The 21,856-nt window shown below is 39.1% G+C and overlaps 1 protein-coding gene across 8 annotated transcripts in view; it reads left to right on the forward strand.

The window, feature by feature from the left end:
- The window catches only part of APAF1 (apoptotic peptidase activating factor 1), a 122,808-nt gene that overhangs the window by 27,161 nt on the left and 73,791 nt on the right, over positions 1-21,856 (forward strand). For 7 of the 8 annotated variants that reach the window (XR_003680114.1, XR_003680115.2, XM_024127488.3 and 4 more), the window contains 6 exons: positions 3,528-3,641; positions 4,088-4,272; positions 8,516-8,642; positions 9,682-9,807; positions 11,749-11,880; positions 15,394-15,519. Coding sequence is in view for 6 of the 8 variants with exons in the window: in XM_024127488.3 (XP_023983256.1) it covers positions 3,528-3,641; positions 4,088-4,272; positions 8,516-8,642; positions 9,682-9,807; positions 11,749-11,880; positions 15,394-15,519 (810 nt within the window). In the remaining 2 variants the exon portion in view is untranslated. The remainder of the gene's footprint in view (positions 1-3,527; positions 3,642-4,087; positions 4,273-8,515; positions 8,643-9,681; positions 9,808-11,748; positions 11,881-15,393; positions 15,520-21,856) is intronic. The other variant, XM_028490476.1, reaches the window with a different exon arrangement.

A 21,856-nucleotide genomic window follows, 5' to 3' on the forward strand; every position in this document is an offset into this window, starting at 1 on the left:
ATGAACCCGTGTCCCCTGCATCGGCAGGCAGACTCTCAACCACTGCGCCACCAGGGAAGCCCTATCTCACTTTTATTTTGTCCTATGTTTAGAATTTTCTTTTATTAGTAAAAATAGGGTTATAACCTGTGTAAGTAATTTTGGTTTTGTTATGTTTTTACCTGCAGGTACCTTAGTAACTGCAGTAAATGAACTACCTAAAAATTCGGTCTCTTCATACCAGTAGCTATCCTTTGTGAACAATATGGATTTGTTTTTAACTTCTGAGAGGAAATGGAGAGTGGGAAAGTATATTCATTCATTCAGCAAATATTTATGGAGTGCTTGTTGTGTACTGGTGGTGTTCTTCATTATGAAAGATATACCACAGGCACAAAGTCCCTGCTCTCATTGAGCTTACATTCTGGGGGGAGATTGACCCGGGACAAATAAATTTATCATATGTTAGCGGGGTAGTAAGTGCTCAGAAGAAGAAAAAAGTGTGCAAGGAGAAAGGAAGTGATGATTTGGCATTGAGTCTCATGATTTGCTGATGGATTTGATGTACATTGTAAGAAAAAGAAAAGAGTCAAAGATGACTCCAAGCTTGTGCAGTTCAAAGATTGGCATTGCCATGAACTGAGTTTGGGATAGCTGTGGGTCAAACAAGTATTTTACCAGGGGTGAAGGGAAGGTTAGGAACTCATTTGGAATATATTAAGTCTGGTGTACACATTAAGACATCTGACTGGATATATTTAGCATATAGTTGGATATATGAATCTGGATTTCTGGGGAAAACTATGGACTAAAGATAAAATTTGGGAATCATCAGCACATAGATGATGTTTGAAGTCATGGCTACCAATTAACTACTCACAATGTTAACATTTTAGAAAACCGTATATACTTTGAGAGAAGGAAACCCTTTTGCACTGCTGGTGGGAATGTAAACTGATACAGCCACTATGGAGAAAAGTATGGAGGTTCCTTAAAAAACTACAAATAGAACTACCATACGACCCCGCAATCCCACTACTGGGCATATACCCTGAGAAAACCATAATTCAAAAAGAGTCATGGGGCTTCCCTGGTGGCGCAGTGGTTGCGCGTCCGCCTGCCGATGCAGGGGAACCGGGTTCGCGCCCCGGTCCGGGAGGATCCCACATGCCGCGGAGCGGCTGGGCCCGTGAGACCTAGAGTCTGTCATACAGAGTGAAGTAAGTCAGAAAGAGAAAAACAAATACCGTATACTAACACATATATGTGGAATCTAAAAAAAAAAAAAAAAAAGGTCATGAAGAACCTAGGGGCAAGATGGGAATAAAGATGCAGACCTACTAGAGAATAGACTTGAGGACACGGGGAGGGGGAAGGGTAAGCTGGGACAAAGTGAGAGAGTGGCATGGACATATATATACTACCAAATGATAGCTAGTGGGAAGCAGCCGCATAGCACAGGGAAATCAGCTCAGTGCTTTGTGACCAGCTAGAGGGGAGGGATATGGAGAGTGGGAGGGAGGGAGACGCAAGTGGGAAGAGATGGGGATATATGCATATGTATAGCTGATTCACTTTGTTATAAAGCAGAAATACACCATTGTAAAGCAATTATACTCCAGTAAAGATGTTAAAAAAAACCCATATATACTTTGAATAATTTTTCAATCTTAGGTACTTTAATCTCTTGGTTACATACAGTTTATGTTTAATCTACATTGGAATGACAGTATTCCAATAAATATCTGTGCTCTGATTTACTTAGCTGAACTGTAATTGTTGAACACTTAGATTGTTTTCATTTTTTTTTTTTTTTTTTTTTTACTCTTATGATGCTGTAATGAAATTCTTTTTTGTCTTCACACCTGTATTATTTCCTTTGGAAATTTCTTGAAGTGGAATTATGGGGTCATTGACTCTTTTAAAAACTTTTGATATGTATGGTAGTGTGACAGGATTCAGTTCCTTTCATTTTTTTTTAACCTTTTTTTCCTGATTTTTAAAGATAATAGTTTACTTTCATTGGAAAAATTGAGGAAAAAACTAAGTGAAGAAAATGAAGATCACAACCATTGCTAATGCTTTTATGTGTAGCTTTCCAGATCATTTTGCTGCTCAGATACACACACCTGTTCTTTAAAACCAGAATGGGATCATGATAGAAATATAGTCTTATATCTTGTTTTTCCTACTTAATTGTAGTTCAGGGTTATCTTTCTATGTCAATTTATATATAATAGATTGACATAATTTTTAAAGCTGCATACTATTTAATTGTATAGGTACATTATGATTGGTCAGTTGGTTGGTGGATGGTCAGATTGCTTAAGCACACTTGTCTGACTTATTTTTTTAGGGCACATAAGTGTAATTCTGGGTCAATGATGTGTACAGTTGGAATTTTAATACAGATTGCTAAACTGTCCTCTAGAAGGGTGCTCTGATTTACATCACTGCCAGCAGTGTATGAGGGTGTTCGTTTCCTCTGATTCTAGCTAACGTTTTTATCATTCCTTTTAGTCTTTAGAAATCTGATGTTTAAAAAATAGTAAATCTTTGTTGTTTCTCTTTGATTACTGGTGAGATTTTTGGCCATTTGTACTTTCTATTTTGTGAATTGGCTCTCATCCATTGATTGCCTTTACCTGTTTTTCTATTGGAGTGTTTATCTGTTTCTTACTCTTCTATTAGAATTTTTTATAAAAATATTAAGCCTTCATCTATCATACATTTGTAAATAAATTTTTTTCCTGGTTTATTTTTTGTCTTAAATTTTATTTATATTTTTTTTTTACTATATTGAACATTTGAGTTTTTATGTAGTTAAATGCACCACTATTTTTCTTTTCGGTATTTTGCTTTGGGGTCATGTTTATAAAAATTTCCTTCACCCCAGGGTTACAAAAATAGTAGTATCTGTATCTTCTAGTATTTTTTAAAATTAAATTAAAGTTATTTATTTATTTTATTTTTGGCTACTTTTTTTTGGGTCTTCCTTGCTGCATGAGGGCTTTCTCTAGTTGTGGCGAGTGGGTGCTACTCTTCGTTGCGGTGCGCGGGCTTCGCATTGCGGTGGCTTCTCTTGTTGGGAGCACAGGCTCTAGGCGCGTGGGCTTCAGTAGTTGTGGCACACGGGCTCAGTAGTTGTGGCTCGCGGGCTCTAGAGCACAGGCTCAGTAGTTGTGCATGGGCTTAGTTGTTCTGCGGCATGTGGGATCTTCCTGGACCAGGGCTCGAACCTGTGTCCACTGCATTGGCAGGTGGATTCTTAACCACTGCGCCACCAGGGCAGCCCTCTTCTAGTATTTTTTGAAGTTTCTATTTTATATTTAAGTCTGAAAAATTCATCTGAAATTTATTTTGAATTAAGGTGTGAGGTCCATTTTTTGTTTCTTTGGAACTATTAATGATATGTTCCTTTTTGTCCTTAAATTCTAGGTATCTGCTAAGTTTTTCTCAGTAGTGTTAGGATAATGATGGTAGATTTAAAATTCTTTGATCTCTTTAACAGGTGCTCCCCTGATCTTTTTTTTTTTTTTTTTTTAAAGGAACTGTGTGCTCTAATGTTTTCCCTGGATTGGATTAAAGCAAAAACGGAGCTTGTAGGCCCTGCTCATCTGATTCATGAATTTGTGGAATACAGGCATATGTTGGATGAAAAGGTATATATTACTGTGAAAAATAAGTCCTTAAAGGACATCTCATTTTGACATTTAATTCTAGGTTTAATAGTGGGGATGAACAAAATAGCAGAGGTGAAGAGCGATAATTTCCTTACTTAATCTTTGATTATTCTAATTATTTTGCTTCCTCTCCTGCTGTGGATAGGATTGAGGTTTGAAAGCTGGGGAAGTAAAGTGTTCAGTGTGTTTTTTTTAGGAAAGAGAATGTGTTAAGAAGGTAGCACTTAGATAATGAGATTTTTTTTTTAACCCTATGTTTAAAAGTCCGAAGAGGATCACTATGTATTTGTTACCTAATGGTTGGCAATTTAATTTTAGCTCATATAGAGAATATTTAAGCCCTTAAAGTGACAATGTCACAGAAACAAAAAAATGTCAGATCTTGGCTCTGGTTACATTTCTAAGAGATTTCATTTTGTTCATAGGATGGTACAGTCTGTGAGAATTTCCAGGAGTTTTTATCTTTAAATGGACATCTTCTTGGACGACAGCCATTTCCTAATATTGTACAACTGGGCCTCTGTGAACTGGAAACTTCAGAAGTTTATCAGCAAGCTAAGCTGAAGGCCAAGCAGGAGGTCGATAACGGAATGCTTTACGTGGAATGGATGTAAGTAGGTTAGGAGAGAAACCAAAGGGAACAGCACTAACTGTGTCATTATTTTTCAGGTAGTGAATATGTTCACTCCAGGAAGACTTAACTACTTTGGATAGGGCTCAAACTTTTAATAAGCATTCTTACTTATTGAAAAGTTCTAGAGAAGTAACCATAGGAGAAATACATATTTTCAGAGTCCATAAAAATAGATGCTTGCCTATAAGATGACTTTTGACAAGTCATCCTAAATATTAATATAAATGCTTCACTTATTGTAATACAGTATAGTAGCAAAGAGCATTGGTTTTGAAGCTACAAACCTAGGTTTGAGACTCTGTTCTAAAACCTAAGAGTTTTGTGATTTTGAACAAGTTACAGGTTATTCTTCTTTCCTATACATGAAATAGAGATAACAATCCTTTGAGGTAAGCGCTGTTTTTGTGAAGATTTAAATGAGATATTGGATATAAAGTGATGAGCACTTTGCCTTGCATATAGCCCATATTAAACTTCCGCTGAATCCTGATTCTTCTAGCTCCTAAGAGGCCATTCAGTTGTGTTCTTACCTTAATCTTATCAATTTGTAAAAGGAAAGGGTAAACTACTATCTTTTTAATGCCTCTTATATACTATATGCTCACATACATTGTTCATTTTATCTTCAAAACAACCTTATAACGTAAATATTATTTGCCCTACTTTACAAATGAGAAGATTGAGGCACAGAGAGGTTGAGACTTGACTGAGCTTATGTGGCTTGCTGAATGTGATTTAAACTGTGGATCTGGCTTTATTTTCATGCTCCTTTTGATAGTAAGTATGAATGGTCATCTTTTCACATGTATAATTTATATCTAAATTGACCTCCTGGTTGATACTGTCTGTGATCTATATAGCCCTGGACCTTCTTTCCAAATAATTCAGGTTGCCGTAGGTGGTTTCCCTAATTCAGTTTAGTTCAACAGATATTTGAGTTTCTCTACTGTGCTAAAGCACTGTTACTAGGTGCTAAGGCTCTCCCCAAGGAGCTTACAATTTAGTAGTGAAGAAAGAAGTTTAAACAGATAATTATAATGTGATAAATGCAACAGAAGTAATGTATAAAATAGAGGTAAAACTGAGAAGTGGGTAATTTAGCTTGGATGGATGAGGGATTCTGGTACGTTTCCGTAAAGGAGAGAGTTAAAAAAATTTTTTTAAATTAAAAATTAAATTAAAAAAAATTTAAACTTTATTTTATTTTACTTTTTGGCTGCACCGTGCAACTTGTGGGATCTTAGTTCTCTGACCAGGGATTGAACCTGGGCCCACAGCAGTGAAAGTGCCAAGTCCTAAACACTGGACCACCAGGGAATTCTTCAAAAAATTAAATTTTAGTTTTTCATTCATTTTATTTTTGTTTTAAAGCAATCCATGTTCCTGATTTTTTTTTTTTTTTTTTGGTATGCGGGCCTCTCACTGCTGTGACCTCTCCCATTGCGGAGCACAGGCTCCGGATGCGCAGGTTCAGCGGCCATGGCTCATGGGCCTAGCTGCTCCGCGGCATGTGGGATCTTCCCGGACTGGGGCACGAACCTGTGTCCCCTGCATCGGCAGGCGGACTCTCAACCACTGCGCCACCAGGGAAGCCCTTTTTTTAAAAAAAAAATCAGTGTTAGAGGGATGTAAAATGAAAAGTCAGAGATTCTTCTTGTTCCCCTACCTTCTCACTTCCCAGAGTTCACCATTCTTTAACATTTTCTTGGGAAGAGGTTTCACTCTCCCTGGAAGCAGCCACCTAATTCATTGAGATCTGTCTGTGTTCTAGAATACTTGTTTACTCAATATCATAGCATTGTGTCATTTTACGGTGGTTTTCTGTTTACTTGTTTTTTTTCCATAATTATCTATCCATTCTGTAGTATGGAACGTTTGGAGGTTAAAATAACAGACTCTGGCTCTAGACCGCCTGGGCCTGAATCCCAGCTCTGCTATTTTTTAGTTGTGTATCATTAAGAGAAAGTTATTCAACTTCTCTTGCCTAGTGGTACTATTCACAGCATTGTTGTGAGGATTAAATGAGTGTGTGTGTGTACACAAACATACACACCTACATAGGTTGCTTAGAACAGTACCTAGATCATAGAAAGTGCTCAATGAATGTTAGTAGTTGTTTTTAAGAATAAATAGCATTTAGAGAATTCCCTGGTGGTCCAGTGGTTAGGATTCTGTGCTTTCACTGCCAAGGGCCTGGGTTCTATCCCTGGTTGGGGAACTAAAATCCTGCAAGCCATGTGGTGTGGCCAAAAAAAAAAAAAAAGATTAAAAAAAGGATAGGGCTTCCTTGGTGCAGTGGTTAAGAATCTGCCTGCCAATGCAGGGGACATGGGTTCTAGCCCTGGTCTGGGAAGATCCCACATGCCGCGGAGCGACTAAGCCCGTGTGCCACAGCACTGAGCCTGTGCTGTAGAGTCTGCGAGCCAAAACTGCCGAAGCCCGTGTGCCACAACTACTGAAGCCCGTGCATCTAGAGCCTGTGCGCCGCAACAAGAGAAGCCACCGCGATGAGAAGCCTGCGCACCGCAACGAAGGGTAGCCCCTGCTCGCCGCAACTAGAGAAAGCCCGCACGCAGCAACGAAGACCCAATGTAGCCAAAAATAAAATAAAAATAGATAAAAAATAAATAAATTTATTTTTTAAAAAAGAAAAGAATAAATAGCATTTAGCATTTTGCCTGGTTCGTGTAGTTGATATTCAAGAGAAATTTGTAGAAGATCGACTGAATTCATGTTTTAGTTAGTGACTAAAATAGAATTGTGATACTTGGTCTGATAATCAGATGGGCATAGGTTTAGTTCTTGTTCTCTTTCGAGTGTTGAGTTTGTTTTTTTTTTACTTTTTCTTGCTGTTTTTTTTTTTTTTTCTCCGCTTCATCAACTGCATTTCAACCTGTGATGTTCTCTTATAGGATGGTTAGTCATTAATAGCTGTATCTTTTTAACTGGGTTTGACCAGGTCATATTCAAAGAATGCTTTATTTTTCAGTACTAGAAAGCTTTTTTTTTTCTTCTGTAGAAAGTTTAGGTTGGTATAAACATAATTTGAGTTTTATCTTTCAAAGAAATCATTCATGCATTCATTTGTTATTTATCTAATACTTTTTGGCCATATGCCCATAATTGTGACAGGTCACTTTCTGAGCTTTGAGGAATTGAGTAGATAGATCGGGGGACATATTTTCTTAATCTGATTCTCTAAACTTTGCCAGTAGCTTACCTGTTTATCCTCCAGATTCTCATCACTCTAGTTTTTATAGTTGTTTGTTTTATCACTTCTAGTGAAGTTTAATACTTTGTAGGCAAGGTTTAAGTCTGATTTGCCATTGTGTTCCCTTTTTTCATTTGGTCTGTTTTGCGTGTGATACCTGTTCAGAGCAGGTATCATTACTCACATTTTACATATGAGGAAAAGGAAACTTACTAGGTTAAGTAATTTGCATAAGTTTACACACCTAATAAGTAGTAGAAGCAGGGTTGCCTTTTAGGTTTATCTGATGCCTAACCTTTTCCTCTTAAGATAAGCATGATACCACTTAACATATTTACTCACAGTGACTGGGGTGTATGTATGTGGAATTCTGACACCGTTCTAATACTTTCCCCATTTTAAGTATACATCACATTCCTTTACCCTTTTGCCTTTGTGAAATAATATCTATACTAGTGCAATACTTAGTATTTAGTAGATTAAGATACAAAGAAAATGACATTACTTTTTTTTCCTCTATATCTGAATAATTGTAGTTAGAGAAGAATGGTTTTAAAGTGCACATCATTATGGTGGGTGTAGTGTCATATTTTAGTTAGGAAATGAGCTTCATTTTGCTATAGCTCTTTCCTTTTGAAAAAGATGGAGATTTTTTTGAGGTTATCTTCTTATAATGTTTTCTCTGCACATGTTGTTATTAATGTATTAGAGGAAAATAAAAACTGACATGTATTTGATTAACTAGATTTCTTCCAACTCAGTGATATTTGTAGTACATGACAGGTTGCTTGATATAGCGTAGCGTTTATCTTAAAATGCTGCTTTTGTTATATTATGCTTTTTTTCCTCAGGTGATGTGTGCTGTCATTTACATGTTGGTAATTTAATTTTAAGAATTTTGTATTTTTTGGAACATAACTATGTTAAAAGACAGTTTATTACTGAAAGAAAATAATTACTTTTACTCTTGTTTATTGGGTTTCTGTTCATTTTTTCCCTTATATTTAGAAACAAAGAAAACATCAAGAATCTCTCCCGCTTGGTCGTCCGCCCCCATACAGATGCTGTGTACCATGCTTGCTTTTCTGAGGATGGTCAAAGAATAGCTTCTTGTGGAGCTGATAAAAACTTGCAGGTAAACGTATCTCTTGAGAAAAATTGAAAGAGTCATGCACCTAATACTGTGTATATTAGAATATATTCAAATTCTAAAATTCAAGAAAATTGCACATTAGGAATAGAGACATGTTCAGATCTCTTGAACATTTTATGAAAGTTTTCTCTGTAGATTTAAAAGATATGGTGGTGTATTTTCATAATTCTAAACTTGCCCAGTGACATAGAAGTGCCTTTTACCCTAGCAGTCAGTTCTTGTCATCCATGTGACAGCTAAGGGTAATGAGGATATGATAACTGTTAAAAGACATAAGGACTTCATAGCACAGTGAATAGGACTCTGATTAAAAAACAGTGACTGTGTAAAGTACCTATTTTATCATAGGCTCGGGCATAGATTTCTGACTGTAAATAGGAATTGGACTAGATTATTTCCTTAGTCGCTTGAAGGAATTTTAATTTCTCATTTGTTTTCAGAAAACATAAATGAGTGCTTTTCTTTAAATTGGTACTCAACCTTTTGATTTTGAAGGAAACAAAAACTAGTTAAAACATTTAAATTTAAGATTGCAAGATTATGATTGTAAGCCTTATTTCTGTATGTGTACTTTATTACTACTTTTATTAATTTTGGCTTTTGAGCGCAGAAAGCATATTGAATGAAGTGTTTTCTACTGATTGTTAAGAATTTGCCAAACTGTTCTCAAGAACTGAGCTACTGTCAGCTCTATTGATTGATTGATTGCTGTACTATGCGGCAGGCGGGATCTTACTTCTCTGACCAGGGATCGATCCCGGGCCCCCTGCAGTGGGAGCACGGAGTCTTAACCATTGGACCGCCAGGGAAGTTCCTTTTTTTTTTTTTGGGCAGAATGATTTTCTTTTTATGTTACGGCATATGAATTCTGGCAAAAATTCTCATTTTTAGAGGATATTGCCAAGGTTCATTTCTGTTGCAAAATAACAGTGATAAAGATCTTTTAAAGAAATATTTTTATTGAATGATGGCCCGTGGTTAAATAGGTATAGTAAAAAGATTTTATTGTTGCTTTATATAGGTTTTCAAAGCTGAAACAGGAGAGAAACTTCTAGAAATCAAGGCTCATGAGGATGAAGTGCTTTGCTGTGCATTCTCTGCAGATGACAGATTTATAGCAACCTGCTCAGTGGATAAAAAAGTGAAGGTAGGGAAATATTTTCCTCTTGAGTTGTAATCACCACAGAATTTATTTTCTTTTTCTGTAATAGAGGGACTAGAGTAAGTAGGGTTAAAGGATTCTTGCCTGTTGATCTACTAACTTGAGGCAAACCAGTTTTAACCATTGTAAATTCTGTCTAAAACTTTTTATTTTTAAGCACAAGCAAAAACGCCTAGGTTGAGTAGCCTAGGAAACACAGCTGATATTTATATTTATCAGGCAGCTGGGAAACACAATTTCAGATTAATGAATTTGCTTGCCACTTATTGACAGGTCTGTGGGTTAAATATCAGTTGAAATCTCTAAGTGTACTGTGGTCGGAAGTGTTGCTGCACAGAATTATTGTCTGAGATCGATTCCTGTTGTAAAATATATAATTTGTGAAATGCAACCCAGATTTTTTTTACCTTTATGAGCTGGCTTACATTCAATGCAAAACTAGATGAATAAACATACTAACAATCAGGTTACTAGTCTACAAAGTAAACAGAGAAAAGAAAACCCACAGGGTAATTTTTATCTTTGTTAATTATTCTTTTTTTTGTTTCTTGTCCCTAAATTTGGCTTTTAGCCAGAGTATTTTTATGTAATTTAAGAGAAAGTGAAGTCTAGTGGAATATTTTATTTGATAAATGGAGGGGAGACCTCATTTTAGGCTTTTTTCAAAAGGGGTGTGGAATGCTGAATCTGTTTAGGTGGGGTGGGCCTTAGTGGACCTGGGGGCAAGAAAGTTGGCTTGAGAGTTTTTGTGGAGTTTGCATCTACTTGAAGAGGACCCCGGAGTGTCCAGACTAAATTGAGACTTTGGAAAAATCTTCTTGATAGATTGGACTCTCTACGTGGCTTTACAACCAATCAGTTAATTCACTCTGTAACCTCTATTCTGAGTCAGACTTGGAGTTGGCCATTCTGTGGTGTTCCAGAGTCAGAGCTATGTGGCTCAAGTTTCTATTTGTAAGAAATTTAAAGCAAGAGGCAGAAATACTTATTACAGAACTTTAAAATAAAATAAACTCTTTGGATCTCTGGAGAGTGCTTTGGTAAGATAAAAGAAAATGCTATGGGAGGGACATTAGTACCTCTAAAAGTCCAAAGCCCAGTGAAAATTCATTAGGTAATTTATTTCTTTTGTTTGTTTGATGAAACAGACTACTTACATAGTAACTAGGAAAATGATTACTTTTTACTGAGAACACTGCATGAGGCTTTATACTACACACTTTCTTGTATTACATTATCAATTTCTCACTACAATTGCAAAGTAAGTGTTGATCCCATTTTAGAGATGAGGAAACAGGTTCAGAGATGAAGTCGTTTGCCCGAGCTCATATTAACTAATGCCTGATGGCACCAAGGTTGAAAGCTAGGTTTCCCGCAGAATCTAAAGGCTTTATTTGTTTTCACTGAGTCATTTGCCTTTACTTATTTATTAGTACCTTGAGGTCAGCAGAACTTATCAAATTATTTGTCATTTGACATCATGCATTGTGTAAGATGGGTACAAGTATCCCCATTTTACAGAGGGGGGAACTGAAATGCAGGTAAATTAAGGACTTGACTAGGGACACACAACTTTTAAGTGGTAGAGCCAGGTCTTAGATTGGCTCTGATTAATTTTTCTGGTCTGAAGTCCATTATTCCATCCCTTTTATAGCACTTTTCTGCCTGTGGTCAATTCATATGAACATGTGAAATCTTGCCCTTGAAAAATGTAATGTTTTACATTACTTGCAGGTAGACTTGCAGGTAATTAAGAAGAAAAAACATTCTGGCAAAATGCTGATGACATAATTTAGGGAAGGGGGAGTTATTCATTAGTATCATGTCTGGGAAAATCTGCAAAACAGCTCACATTTGCTTTGCCTCTCTGTTTTCTCTTTGAAAATAAGGGGTACTTGTAAATTTTATTTTCTCTATTCTCTTTAGATTTGGAATTCTATGTCTGGGGAACTAGTACATACCTATGATGAGCACTCAGAGCAAGTCAATTGCTGCCACTTCACCAACAATAGTAATCATCTTCTCTTAGCCACTGGTTCAAATGACTGCTTCCTCAAAGTAAGTGTGGATAATGAGAATTATGTAGATAAATTTGATAGATACATCACAACATCTCCTTTGATTTTTTTTTCATATATTGTATTAATCAGGGATCTTTTGGCTGCAGGGGTAGAAACTTTCATATTAGCTTAAGCAACAACAACAACAACAAAGATATTATTGGCTCTTGTAACTGAAAAGTCTAGAAGGAGTGTGGCTTCAGGCATAGCTGATTCCAGATGCCTAAAATACATTCTCAGGCTTTAACCCCTGCCTCCATCTCTAGACTCTGTTTCCCTTTTTGTTGATTCAGGCATATTCTCTCTGTGCAGCAGATTTGGCTATCCTTAGCTCCAGGCTTACATGGATATTACAGCTCATAATCACAAAGGAAGGGAAACTCGCTGTTTCCCAGGTCCCATAGTTTTCCCATAGAGAAAACTCTAGTTTACGAGGTTTGGGTTACATGCGCATTGCTGAATAACCCTAGTGGTCAGTAGGATGGAATCCTTTGATTGACCAGGGGTCACAGGTTTAGCCATGTAGAAATGGGACGAATAGGTGAGGTCAGCTCCACTTGAATTATGACTGGGGCTTGATTCAAGATTCGAAAGAGAGGGTCTTATCAGAAAGAGGAGGGAAAAAGTGTGCTGATAGGAAAAGAAAATATTTTAAACCAAACTAAAACCAGAAATAGATATTCATTCCACATATGTTTGATAATTTTTTTAAGATAAATTTATTTATTTTATTTATTTATTTTTGGCTGTGTTGGGTTTTCGTTGCTGCATGTGGGCTTTCTCTAGTTGCAGCAAGTGGGGGCTACTCTGCAGTGTGTGGGCTTCTCATGGTGGTGGCTTCTCGTGTTGCAGAGCACGGGCTCTAGGGTGCGTGGGCTCCAGTAGTTGTGGCTCGCGGGCTCTAGAGCGCAAGCTCAGTAGTTGTGGTGCACAGGCTTAGTTGCTCTGCGGCATGTGGGATCTTCCCGGACCAGGGCTTGAACCCATGTCCCCTGCATTGGCAGGCGGATTCTTAACCACTGTACCACCAGGGAAGCCTGGTCAACAGTTTTAAATAAGGAGAAGTTTTACTTTAAGACCGGTCATTCCACACTTGCATTTCCATGAGGGCTATTAGGACTTACTACTTGTGCTTTTTTTTTAAAAAAAAAAATCTGATTTTATTGTATTCTTTCAAGTCCTGGATCCTATGTCCTATGCAATGGTTCTATTCTCTTATTTTTATAAACTTTAAGTTCTTTTTTTAAAAAAAATTTATTTCTTTGGCAGCTTTGGGTCTTTGTTGCTGTGCGTGGGCTTTCTCTAGTTGCGGCGAGTGGGGGCTACTCTTCATTGAGGTGTGTGGGCTTCTCATTGCGGTGGCTTCTCTTGTTGCAGAGCACGGGCTCTAGGGTGCATGGGCTTCAGTAGTTGTGGCTCGCGGGCTCGAGAGTGCAGGCTCAGTAGTTGTGGTGCACAGGCTTACTTGGGCTCGCGGGCTCTAGAGTGCAGGCTCAGTAGTTGTGGTGCACAGGCTTACTTGCTTCGCGGCATGTGGGATCTTCCTGGACCAGCGCTTGAACCCATATCCCCCACGTTGGCAGGTGGATTCTTAACCACTGCGCCACCAGGGAAGTCCCACTTCTTGTGCTTTTTTTTTTTTTAAATTTTGGCTGCGTTGGGTCTTCGTTGCTGTGCACGGGCTTTATCTAGTTGCAGAGAACGGGGGCTGCTCTTTGGTGCACGTGCAGGCTTCTCATTGTGGTGGCTTCTCTCCTTGCGGAGCACGGGCTCTAGGCGCGTGGGCTTCAGTACTTGCGGCGTGTGGGCTCGGTAGTTGGGGCTCGCGGGCTCTAGAGCCCAGGCTCAGTAGTTGTGGCGCACGGGCTTAGTTGCTCTGTGGCATGTGGGATCTTCTCGGACCAGGGCTCGAACCCGTGTCCCCTGCATTGGCAGGCGGATTCTTAACCGCTGCGCCACCACCAGGGAAGCCCTTCTTGTGCTTTCTGAACTGAGAGAAGCCAATGAAAAGACGTAAATTTGATGCTGCTCCCATGTAATTTGTGTTATTTGCAGAATTGGGTTTATCTGGGACTGGGATGAAAGAAGCCAGGGGTGGAGATGGACATAAAGAACAGGACTTACCTCACTGATCATTTCCAAAGGATTTTTATTAAGATTAATTTTGGGAGATAAATGATTTCTTCTTCTATGTTTAATCTAATTAGCATAAATCACCCTTGCCCATTTTATTTACATTTTTTATACTTTTCAAACATACCCCAAAGGAGAGAGAATAGTAACTCTCGTGGTGTCCATCGTCTAGCTCCAACAATTGTCAACATTTGCCAATTGTATTTTATTCCGCCACCACCTCCCGTTTTTTTGGATTAGAGCATTTTATAGCAAATCCCAGGTAACATATCATTTCACCCGGAATACTTCAGCATGAATCTCTGAGGTCTAAAACAGAAATACCATGCCATTATCATACCTAACATAATAAATAGTAATTTCGTAATATACCTGGTCCATGTTCTTTTTTCCTTATTAGTCTCAAAACATACCTTTCTACCATATATATATTGGAGTCAGAATCCAAACTTCAAGTGGCATTTGGTTGATATGTCTCTTAAATCTTTTATTCTTTAAATGTTCCCCTTCCCGTCTTATCTCTTTTTTTATGCCATTGATTTGTTAGAAAAATTGAGTCATTTATCCTGTAGAATGTCCCACCTTCTGGATTTGGTTGATTGTTTCCAGGAAGGGTTGTTTAACTTGCTCTTCTAATCCCTTATGTTTCCCGTCAAATGTATTTATATCTATCTTTGCAGTCTTTGTATTTTTGAGTCTTTTTTTTTTTTTTTTTTTTTTGCGGTACGCGGGCCTCTCACTGCTGTGGCCTCTCCCGTTGCGGAGCACAGGCTCCGGACGCGCAGGCGCAGCGGCCATGGCTCACGGGCCCAGCCGCTCCGCGGCGTGTGGAATCCTCCCGGACCGGGGCACGAACCCGTGTCCCCTGCATCGGCAGGCGGACTCTCAATCACTGCACCACCAGGGAAGCCCTTTTGAGTTTTTTTTTTTAAGAGCGTTAATAGATTTTAGTCTAGTTAGTAGACTCCAGGTTTGCATAGGGAAATCTTAGAAATGACTGTTTTTAGAGTTGGATAACTTAGCATTTAAAAAAATTGGGCAATTTATTTTACATATTGTTATACAGCTGAGTAAAATAATAATGATTTCAAACTACTTTGTTAAAATAAGCAGTAATTGTTTAGCTAGTTTAGTGCTCAGACTGAAGCCTAGATAAACCTTCAGATCCCTTAGTAGATTTAGGTGCTGATCTAAGGGCTGCCGCATTACTTGTTAATCACGGATTCACCTTTGTGTTTGACACCTTTGTCAAACTGAATGGAATGCTTCCTGTAACTGAAAAAGCTTAATTGGGAGGGAAGGAAGAACTTTACATGATTTCTAACTTTTCCCCATTCAATGCTAGTTTTTCAGTTATCTTTTTATCTTTCTCAAATAGCTCTGGGCTCTTAATCAGAAAGAATGTCGAAATACCATGTTTGGCCATACAAATTCAGTCGGTCACTGCAGGTTTTCACCAGATGATAAGCTTTTGGCTAGTTGTTCAGCTGATGGAACATTAAAGGTATGCTTTTGTTCATTGTTAAAATGGGTTGTAAATAATTTTATTGTCTTACGGAAATAGGTGTCTGTTTTTCACATTTCAACAGAAAGCTTCTTCCGTCAACTTCCAGGAGCATATTTAATATAACTGTAATTGGTTGTCATAATGATTGCTTATTAATGGTTTACTACCTTATGCTTTAAAGTTCATATAATTTTAATTCTTAATTTTTAAGCATGTATTTCGTTTATGGTTTCATAAAATCTTTTGAGATCTATGGGATCAAATTTGTAAAGGTCCTGCTTTTATTTATCATTCATTTATTCTGCCTTTTATGTTCCTATATTCCTGTTTTTGTGAAATCTTATGGGGGAAAACTCAGAGCTAGGGAAAAAAGCTTATTCAGCCTCCTGAAATTTATAGTCTTTAAAAAAACTGAATTCTTCTTCCTTAAATCTCCACCTTACTTCTCAGTAAGATCCTATGCCACTTTCTTATTCCTCTCTACTGTCATTCTGGTCTCCTGTTCATTGATTCTCCTTTCTTTGGTATTAAATCCAATCCATGTTTGACTTCCTCATCTCTTGGTCTACCTTTTCCCCTCCCATTCTGTAGCATTTTCTCTGGTTCATGCTGTCATACCCTCATGTGTGATAGCAGCCTTCTAAGATATACTCTTCATCCTTCCTTATTCCAATATGTAGCTGCTAGCTTAACTCTCTACCTTTGTTTTCATCTTGCCATTTTTAGCTGGAACACAAAAGTACCAAATTCTAAATTGTGATAAACCCAGGCTCATCAGGCATACCTCTAAGGCTCTTCACTTTCCATCATTCTGCTACCTCTGATCCTGTCCAGTACATTAATTGTCACTTCTGGGCAAGATAATTTTGGGGGCTTATTTCAGCTACTGTCCCTATATATGTTTCATTAGTCTTTTTTGGAATTTTTTTTGCCTCCAATTCACTTGTCTGTAGTTTTTAATGACCCTCAAAACTTTATAAATTTAAAAAATAAATGCAAAGCCTTCTTCAGAAGGTGTTCTCTTATGACATCCATCCATCTGGTTCTGAGAACAAATATATACATATCTACTATATACCTGTATCTGTATATATCGATAGATGGAAGCTGCTTGGTCTTCTGATTTCCACTTATAAATTTGTTGTACTGTTCAGTTCAGTCATTTTCATGTGTCTTCTTTTTCTTTGATAAGGTTGAATATAGGTTTATGATCTGCAGAGACCTTGTCATCTTTCTGTATCTCTCTGAAGTTCATTGTACACAGTCGTACTCAGAACCTGTGCTCAGTAAATTTTCTTGGCATATACCTCTTCCAGGGAAATACTTGAATCCTCCGGGCTCTATTTTGTTTGTTAGAATCTCTAGAGAAGGAGATTTGTTAATGCTACTAGGTGACTCCTAAATTATAGCAAATTATACTCTCTTGATGCTGATCCTCTGTTTGAATCCTTGATCTCTCTTTGTTGACTGAGGATAACTCATTTTTGTATAGATTACTTCTGGGCATCTAGGAATTTTATGGGTAGAATTCTACTTGACATAATTTCCTGGCATCTAGTAGATGTTGGAGCATTCTTAGAATATTCAGCCAAATGGATTTGGCCTCTATGACATATTCTCTACAAATATCAAATATCTGTCTCTTCTTTGGGATGACCATATCAGAGGATTTTTTGGAGGCCCAGTGAAGGCAACCCTCTTCTGAAAGATTCTTCTAGTCCTATGAGCTTGTTATTTCTTGGATTTTACTAAGTGTGCATGACTTCAGAAGGCATTTTATATCTCAAGGAAGGTTCTCCTTTTACCTTATCTCCATTGCTAATGCAAGTTCTGGGAAGATTCCATTATTATTAGTTTGCTTAATGTTGAAGAAAGTTGTGAAACCAGGCCATTTTTCTGTTCTACAAGTTTGAGCTGTGTAACTCTACTGGGCCTTCTTTGCTACTGTTTGTTTCCTGAACTGAATTCACCATAGTGCCTGTTCCAAACCTTTTCTGCTGTTCTTAAGCCCCTAACAATGTTACTGTATCTCTTTCATTCTATGGAGATAACCTTACTTCATACCTATTCAGAAGGTTGACACCACCCAAGAGCTCCCTGCCATGAGCCCCCTCAAAAATTGCCATAAAAAGTCTCTACTCCCCTTTTTTTCTCATCTCAGTGCCCAGGAAGTCCTTGGCTTGTGCCTACTGTTCCTTTTTTTCCTTCTTCCCCTGAGACCTTGCCTCATTGGTTATTTCCTCTCCATGTTGCATCTTTAGTTTTTTTTCTCTTTTGAATCCTTTCCCACAGCCTACAGAAGTTCTTGGCCCTTCCTAAGCATTATAAAACCAAAAAGTGAAAAACCTTTGATTCTTCCTTGATTGTGTTATCCTCTGAAATAGTAATTCAGTTTTTCTTTTTGACTACACCTTTATGACTAGACTTCTTTTTTTTTTTTTTTTTTTTTTTTTTTGTGGTACGCACGCCTCTCACTGTTGTGGCCTCTCCTGTTGCGGAGCACAGGCTCCAGACGCGCAGGCCCAGTGGCCATGGCTCACGGGCCCAGCTGCTCTGCGGCATGTGGGATCCTCCCGGACCGGGGGTGGAATCCTCCCGGACCGGGGCACGAACCCGTGTCCCCTGCATCGGCAGGCAGACTCTCAACCATTGTGCCACCAGGGGAGCCCTATGACTAGACTTCTTAAGTCAACTATACTTACCTCAACCTTCTGACTACTTATTCACTACTTAACCATTTTTTAGCCTGATCCTGTCCTCCCTGCATTCCCTTGAAGAGTAAAATCCAGTTTTATTTTGTTTTCCTTCTTTTTGTTGTAAAATCTAATGCTCTTTGGATGAGTGTGAAATCCAGTATTTTTCTTTATCCAGTCCTTATTCTTTTGGTTGTATTACACCCCCTTCTGTTTCCTTTTTGAAACTCTACTCATTTGACATCAATGTTTTCTTCTTTCTTTCTGTGTCTCTAACCCCTTCTTTAACTCTTTTTCCTGCCCATTAAAATATAGCTGTTTCCTCAAGATTCTTATCTTGACCACCTACCTCCATCACCTTTCTTCCATCCCAGTTCAGCTGGTCTTGAACTGGCTTCAGTCTTCTCCCTTCTGTGAGTGACTTTCAGATGTGTTCTCTCCAGCCCTCATTTCTCTTACGTGCTGTGTCCTGCATCTTTAACTGCCTGCTCACTGCTGTCACTTAGATAATATGCCATACCTCAAACTTACTGTGCTCCAAACTGAACTCTTCATTTTTTCTTCCCCAAACTGACCTACTTTTTGTGGTTCCTATATGTTTCAGGATTTTGATTAGATCAGTGTTCAGGATTTTTACATCATTGTGACTGATCACAGTTGGGCCATGTAGTATACGATGATTTTTTTTTCCCCTTTCCTGTACAACACTTTGTTTTCTTTGGGATTAAAGGTGTTGTATATTTAACAGTGAAGCTGGGCTTCCCTGGTGGCGCAGTGGTTGCGCGTCCGCCTGCCGATGCAGGGGAACCGGGTTCGCGCCCCGGTCTGGGAGGATCCCACGTGCCGCGGAGCGGCTGGGCCCGTGAGCCATGGCCGCTGGGCCTGTGCGTCCGGAGCCTGTGCTCCGCAGCGGGAGAGGCCGCAGCAGAGGGAGGCCCGCATACCCCAAAAAAAAAAAAAAAAAAACAGTGAAGCTTTGTGTTTTTCATTTGCTTATTTTTTTTAAAGGTTGACATTTATTTTTTAATTTTTAATTTTAAAAATTTATTATTTACTTATTTATTTATTTTTGGCTGCGTTGGGTCTTCATTGCTGCACACAGGCTCTCTAGTTGCAGCCAGCGGGGGCTACTCTTTGTTGTGAAGCGCCGGCTTCTCACTGCAGTGGCTTCTTTTGTTGTGGAGCACGGGCTTTGGGTGCGGGCTTCAGTAGTTGTGGCATGTGGGCTCAGTAGTTGTGGCTTATGGGCTGTAGAGCGCAGGCTCAGGAGTTGTGGCTCATGGGCTTAGTTGCTCAGTGGCATGTGGGATCTTCCCAGACCAGGGCTCGAACCCGTGTCCCCTGCATTGGCAGGTGGATTCTTAACCACTGCGCCACCAGGGAAGCCCAAAGGTTGACATTTATATATTTAAATTTATTTATTTTGGCTGAGCCAGGTCTTTGTTGCAGCACACGGACTTATTTGTTGTTCCTGTGAACTCTTAATTGCGACAGGCATGCGGGATCTAGTTCCCCAACCAGGGATTGAACTCGGGCCCCCTACATTGGGAGCGTGGAATCTTCCCACTGGACCACCAGGGAAATCCCCCTATTATTTTTTAAATGTGCATACCACTAATTCATCTTCAAACTATCCCTTGTCTAAGTTCTTTTTTAAAAAAAAATTATTTATTTTATTTTATTTATTTTATTTTTGGCTGCGTTGGGTCTTCATTGCTGCACGCAGGCTTTTCTCTAGTTGCAGAGAGCGGGGACCACTCTTCGCTGCGGTGCACAGGCCCCTCACTGCGGTGGCCCCTCCTGTTGCGGAGCACAGGCTCCAGGTGCACGGGCTTCAGCAGTTGTGGCACGCGGTCTCAGTAGTTGTGGCTCATGGGCTCCCGAGCGCAGGCTCAGCAGTTGTGGCGCATGGGCTCAGCCGCTCCGTGGCATGTGGGATCCTCCCGAACCAGGGATCGAACCTGTGTCTCCTGCATTGGCAGGCGGATTCCCAACCTCTGCGCCACCAGGGAAGCCCCTAAGTTCTTTCTTAAATAATTTAAATGTATCAGGTATTTGATTTGACATTTTCATTTCATAGAAATAACTTTCTTAGAGGGTTCTACCTTGCTCCATTATGATTGGTGGTACTATTCCCAGTGTTCATCTGCCATCCTGGGAGTTCCTTTTGCTTTTTTCTTGAGTTGAAACCCTTGTTTCCTGAATTTCTTGGTTTACCCTCTCAGCTTGGTGGAAAATCTCCTCTAGCTTTCTAAGAAAGAATCTCTGGGAGGTAAATTTTTGAGAACTTGTCTGTCTAAAAGTGTCTTTCTTCTAGCTTCATACTTAATTTATATTTTTGACTGCACACAGAAGAAAATAATTTTTCCTTAGAATTTTGGAGACATTGCTTCCTCCCTTGTCTTCTAGCTTCCAAAGTTTCTCTTGAGATGTTTGATGCCATTCTGATTCGTATGTGATCTATTTTCCAGTCTTGAAACTTTTAAGATCTTTTTTTTATTCCCAGTATTTTAAAAATTTAACGATAATGTGCCTTGGTGTGGGTTTGTCTTCATTTATTGTGCTTGGCACTCGATAGCCTCTTTCAGTTTGGAAATTCATGTCCTTCAGTTCTGGAGGTTTCCTTTAATTATTTGACTTATTCTCTAGTTTCTCTTTCTAAAATGTCTGTTAGGGGGGCTTCCCTGGTGGCGCAGTGGTTGAGAGTCCATGCCCCAGTCCGGGAGGATCCCACATGCCGTGGAGCGGCTGGGCCCATGAGCCATGGCCGCTGAGCCTGTGCATCCAGAGCCTGTGCTCCGCAACGGGAGAGGCCACAACAGTGAGAGGCCTGCGTACCGCAAAAAAAAAAAAAGTAGAATGTCTATTAGGGATGTTTTCTTATTTTTCTCTTTTCTTTGTCCATTTGTCCTACTTTTTGGAAGATTTATTTAGCTTTATTTTTCACTCCTTCTATTGTGTTTTTAATTTCTGCTATCATATTTTTAAGTGTACCCATTCTCATGATCAGTTTCCTTTTTAATATCATTGTTTCGTGGGTACAATATCTTTTATTTTTTTGTGGGTATTAATAATAGTTTTTTTTAAGTTCTCATATTCTTTTATAGTTGCTATTTTTTCTGTTTGTTGGCTTTGGTTTCTGTCTGCACTTTAGAGCTATATCTTACTCGCCTGATCCTTGGATATCTGCTCATGCTTAAAGAGTGCAGCACTGGGACTTCCTGGTGGCACAGTGGTTAAGAATCCTCCTGCCAGTGCAGGGAACACGGATTCGAGCCCTGGTCCGGAAAGATCCCACGTGCTGCAGAGCAACTAAGCATGTGCACCATAACTACTGAGCTTGCGCTCTAGAGCCCATGAGCCACAAGTACTGAGCCCGTGTACCACAGCTACTGAAGCCCACATGCCCTAGAGCTGGTGCTCCGCAACAAACAGAAGCCACCACAATGAGAAGCCCGTGCACCACAATGAAGCGTAGCCCCTGCTTGCTGCACAAAATTTCCATAGCTTCTTTTTTTAAAATTATTTATTTTATTTTATTTATTTTATTTTTGGCTGCGTTGGGTCTTCATTGCTGCACGCAGGCTTTTCTCTAGTTGCAGAGAGCGGGGACCACTCTTCGCTGCGGTGCACAGGCCCCT

This window comes from Physeter macrocephalus, chromosome 6 (genome assembly GCF_002837175.3).
Source record: "Physeter macrocephalus isolate SW-GA chromosome 6, ASM283717v5, whole genome shotgun sequence".
NCBI classification, from domain to species: Eukaryota; Metazoa; Chordata; class Mammalia; order Artiodactyla; family Physeteridae; genus Physeter; species Physeter macrocephalus.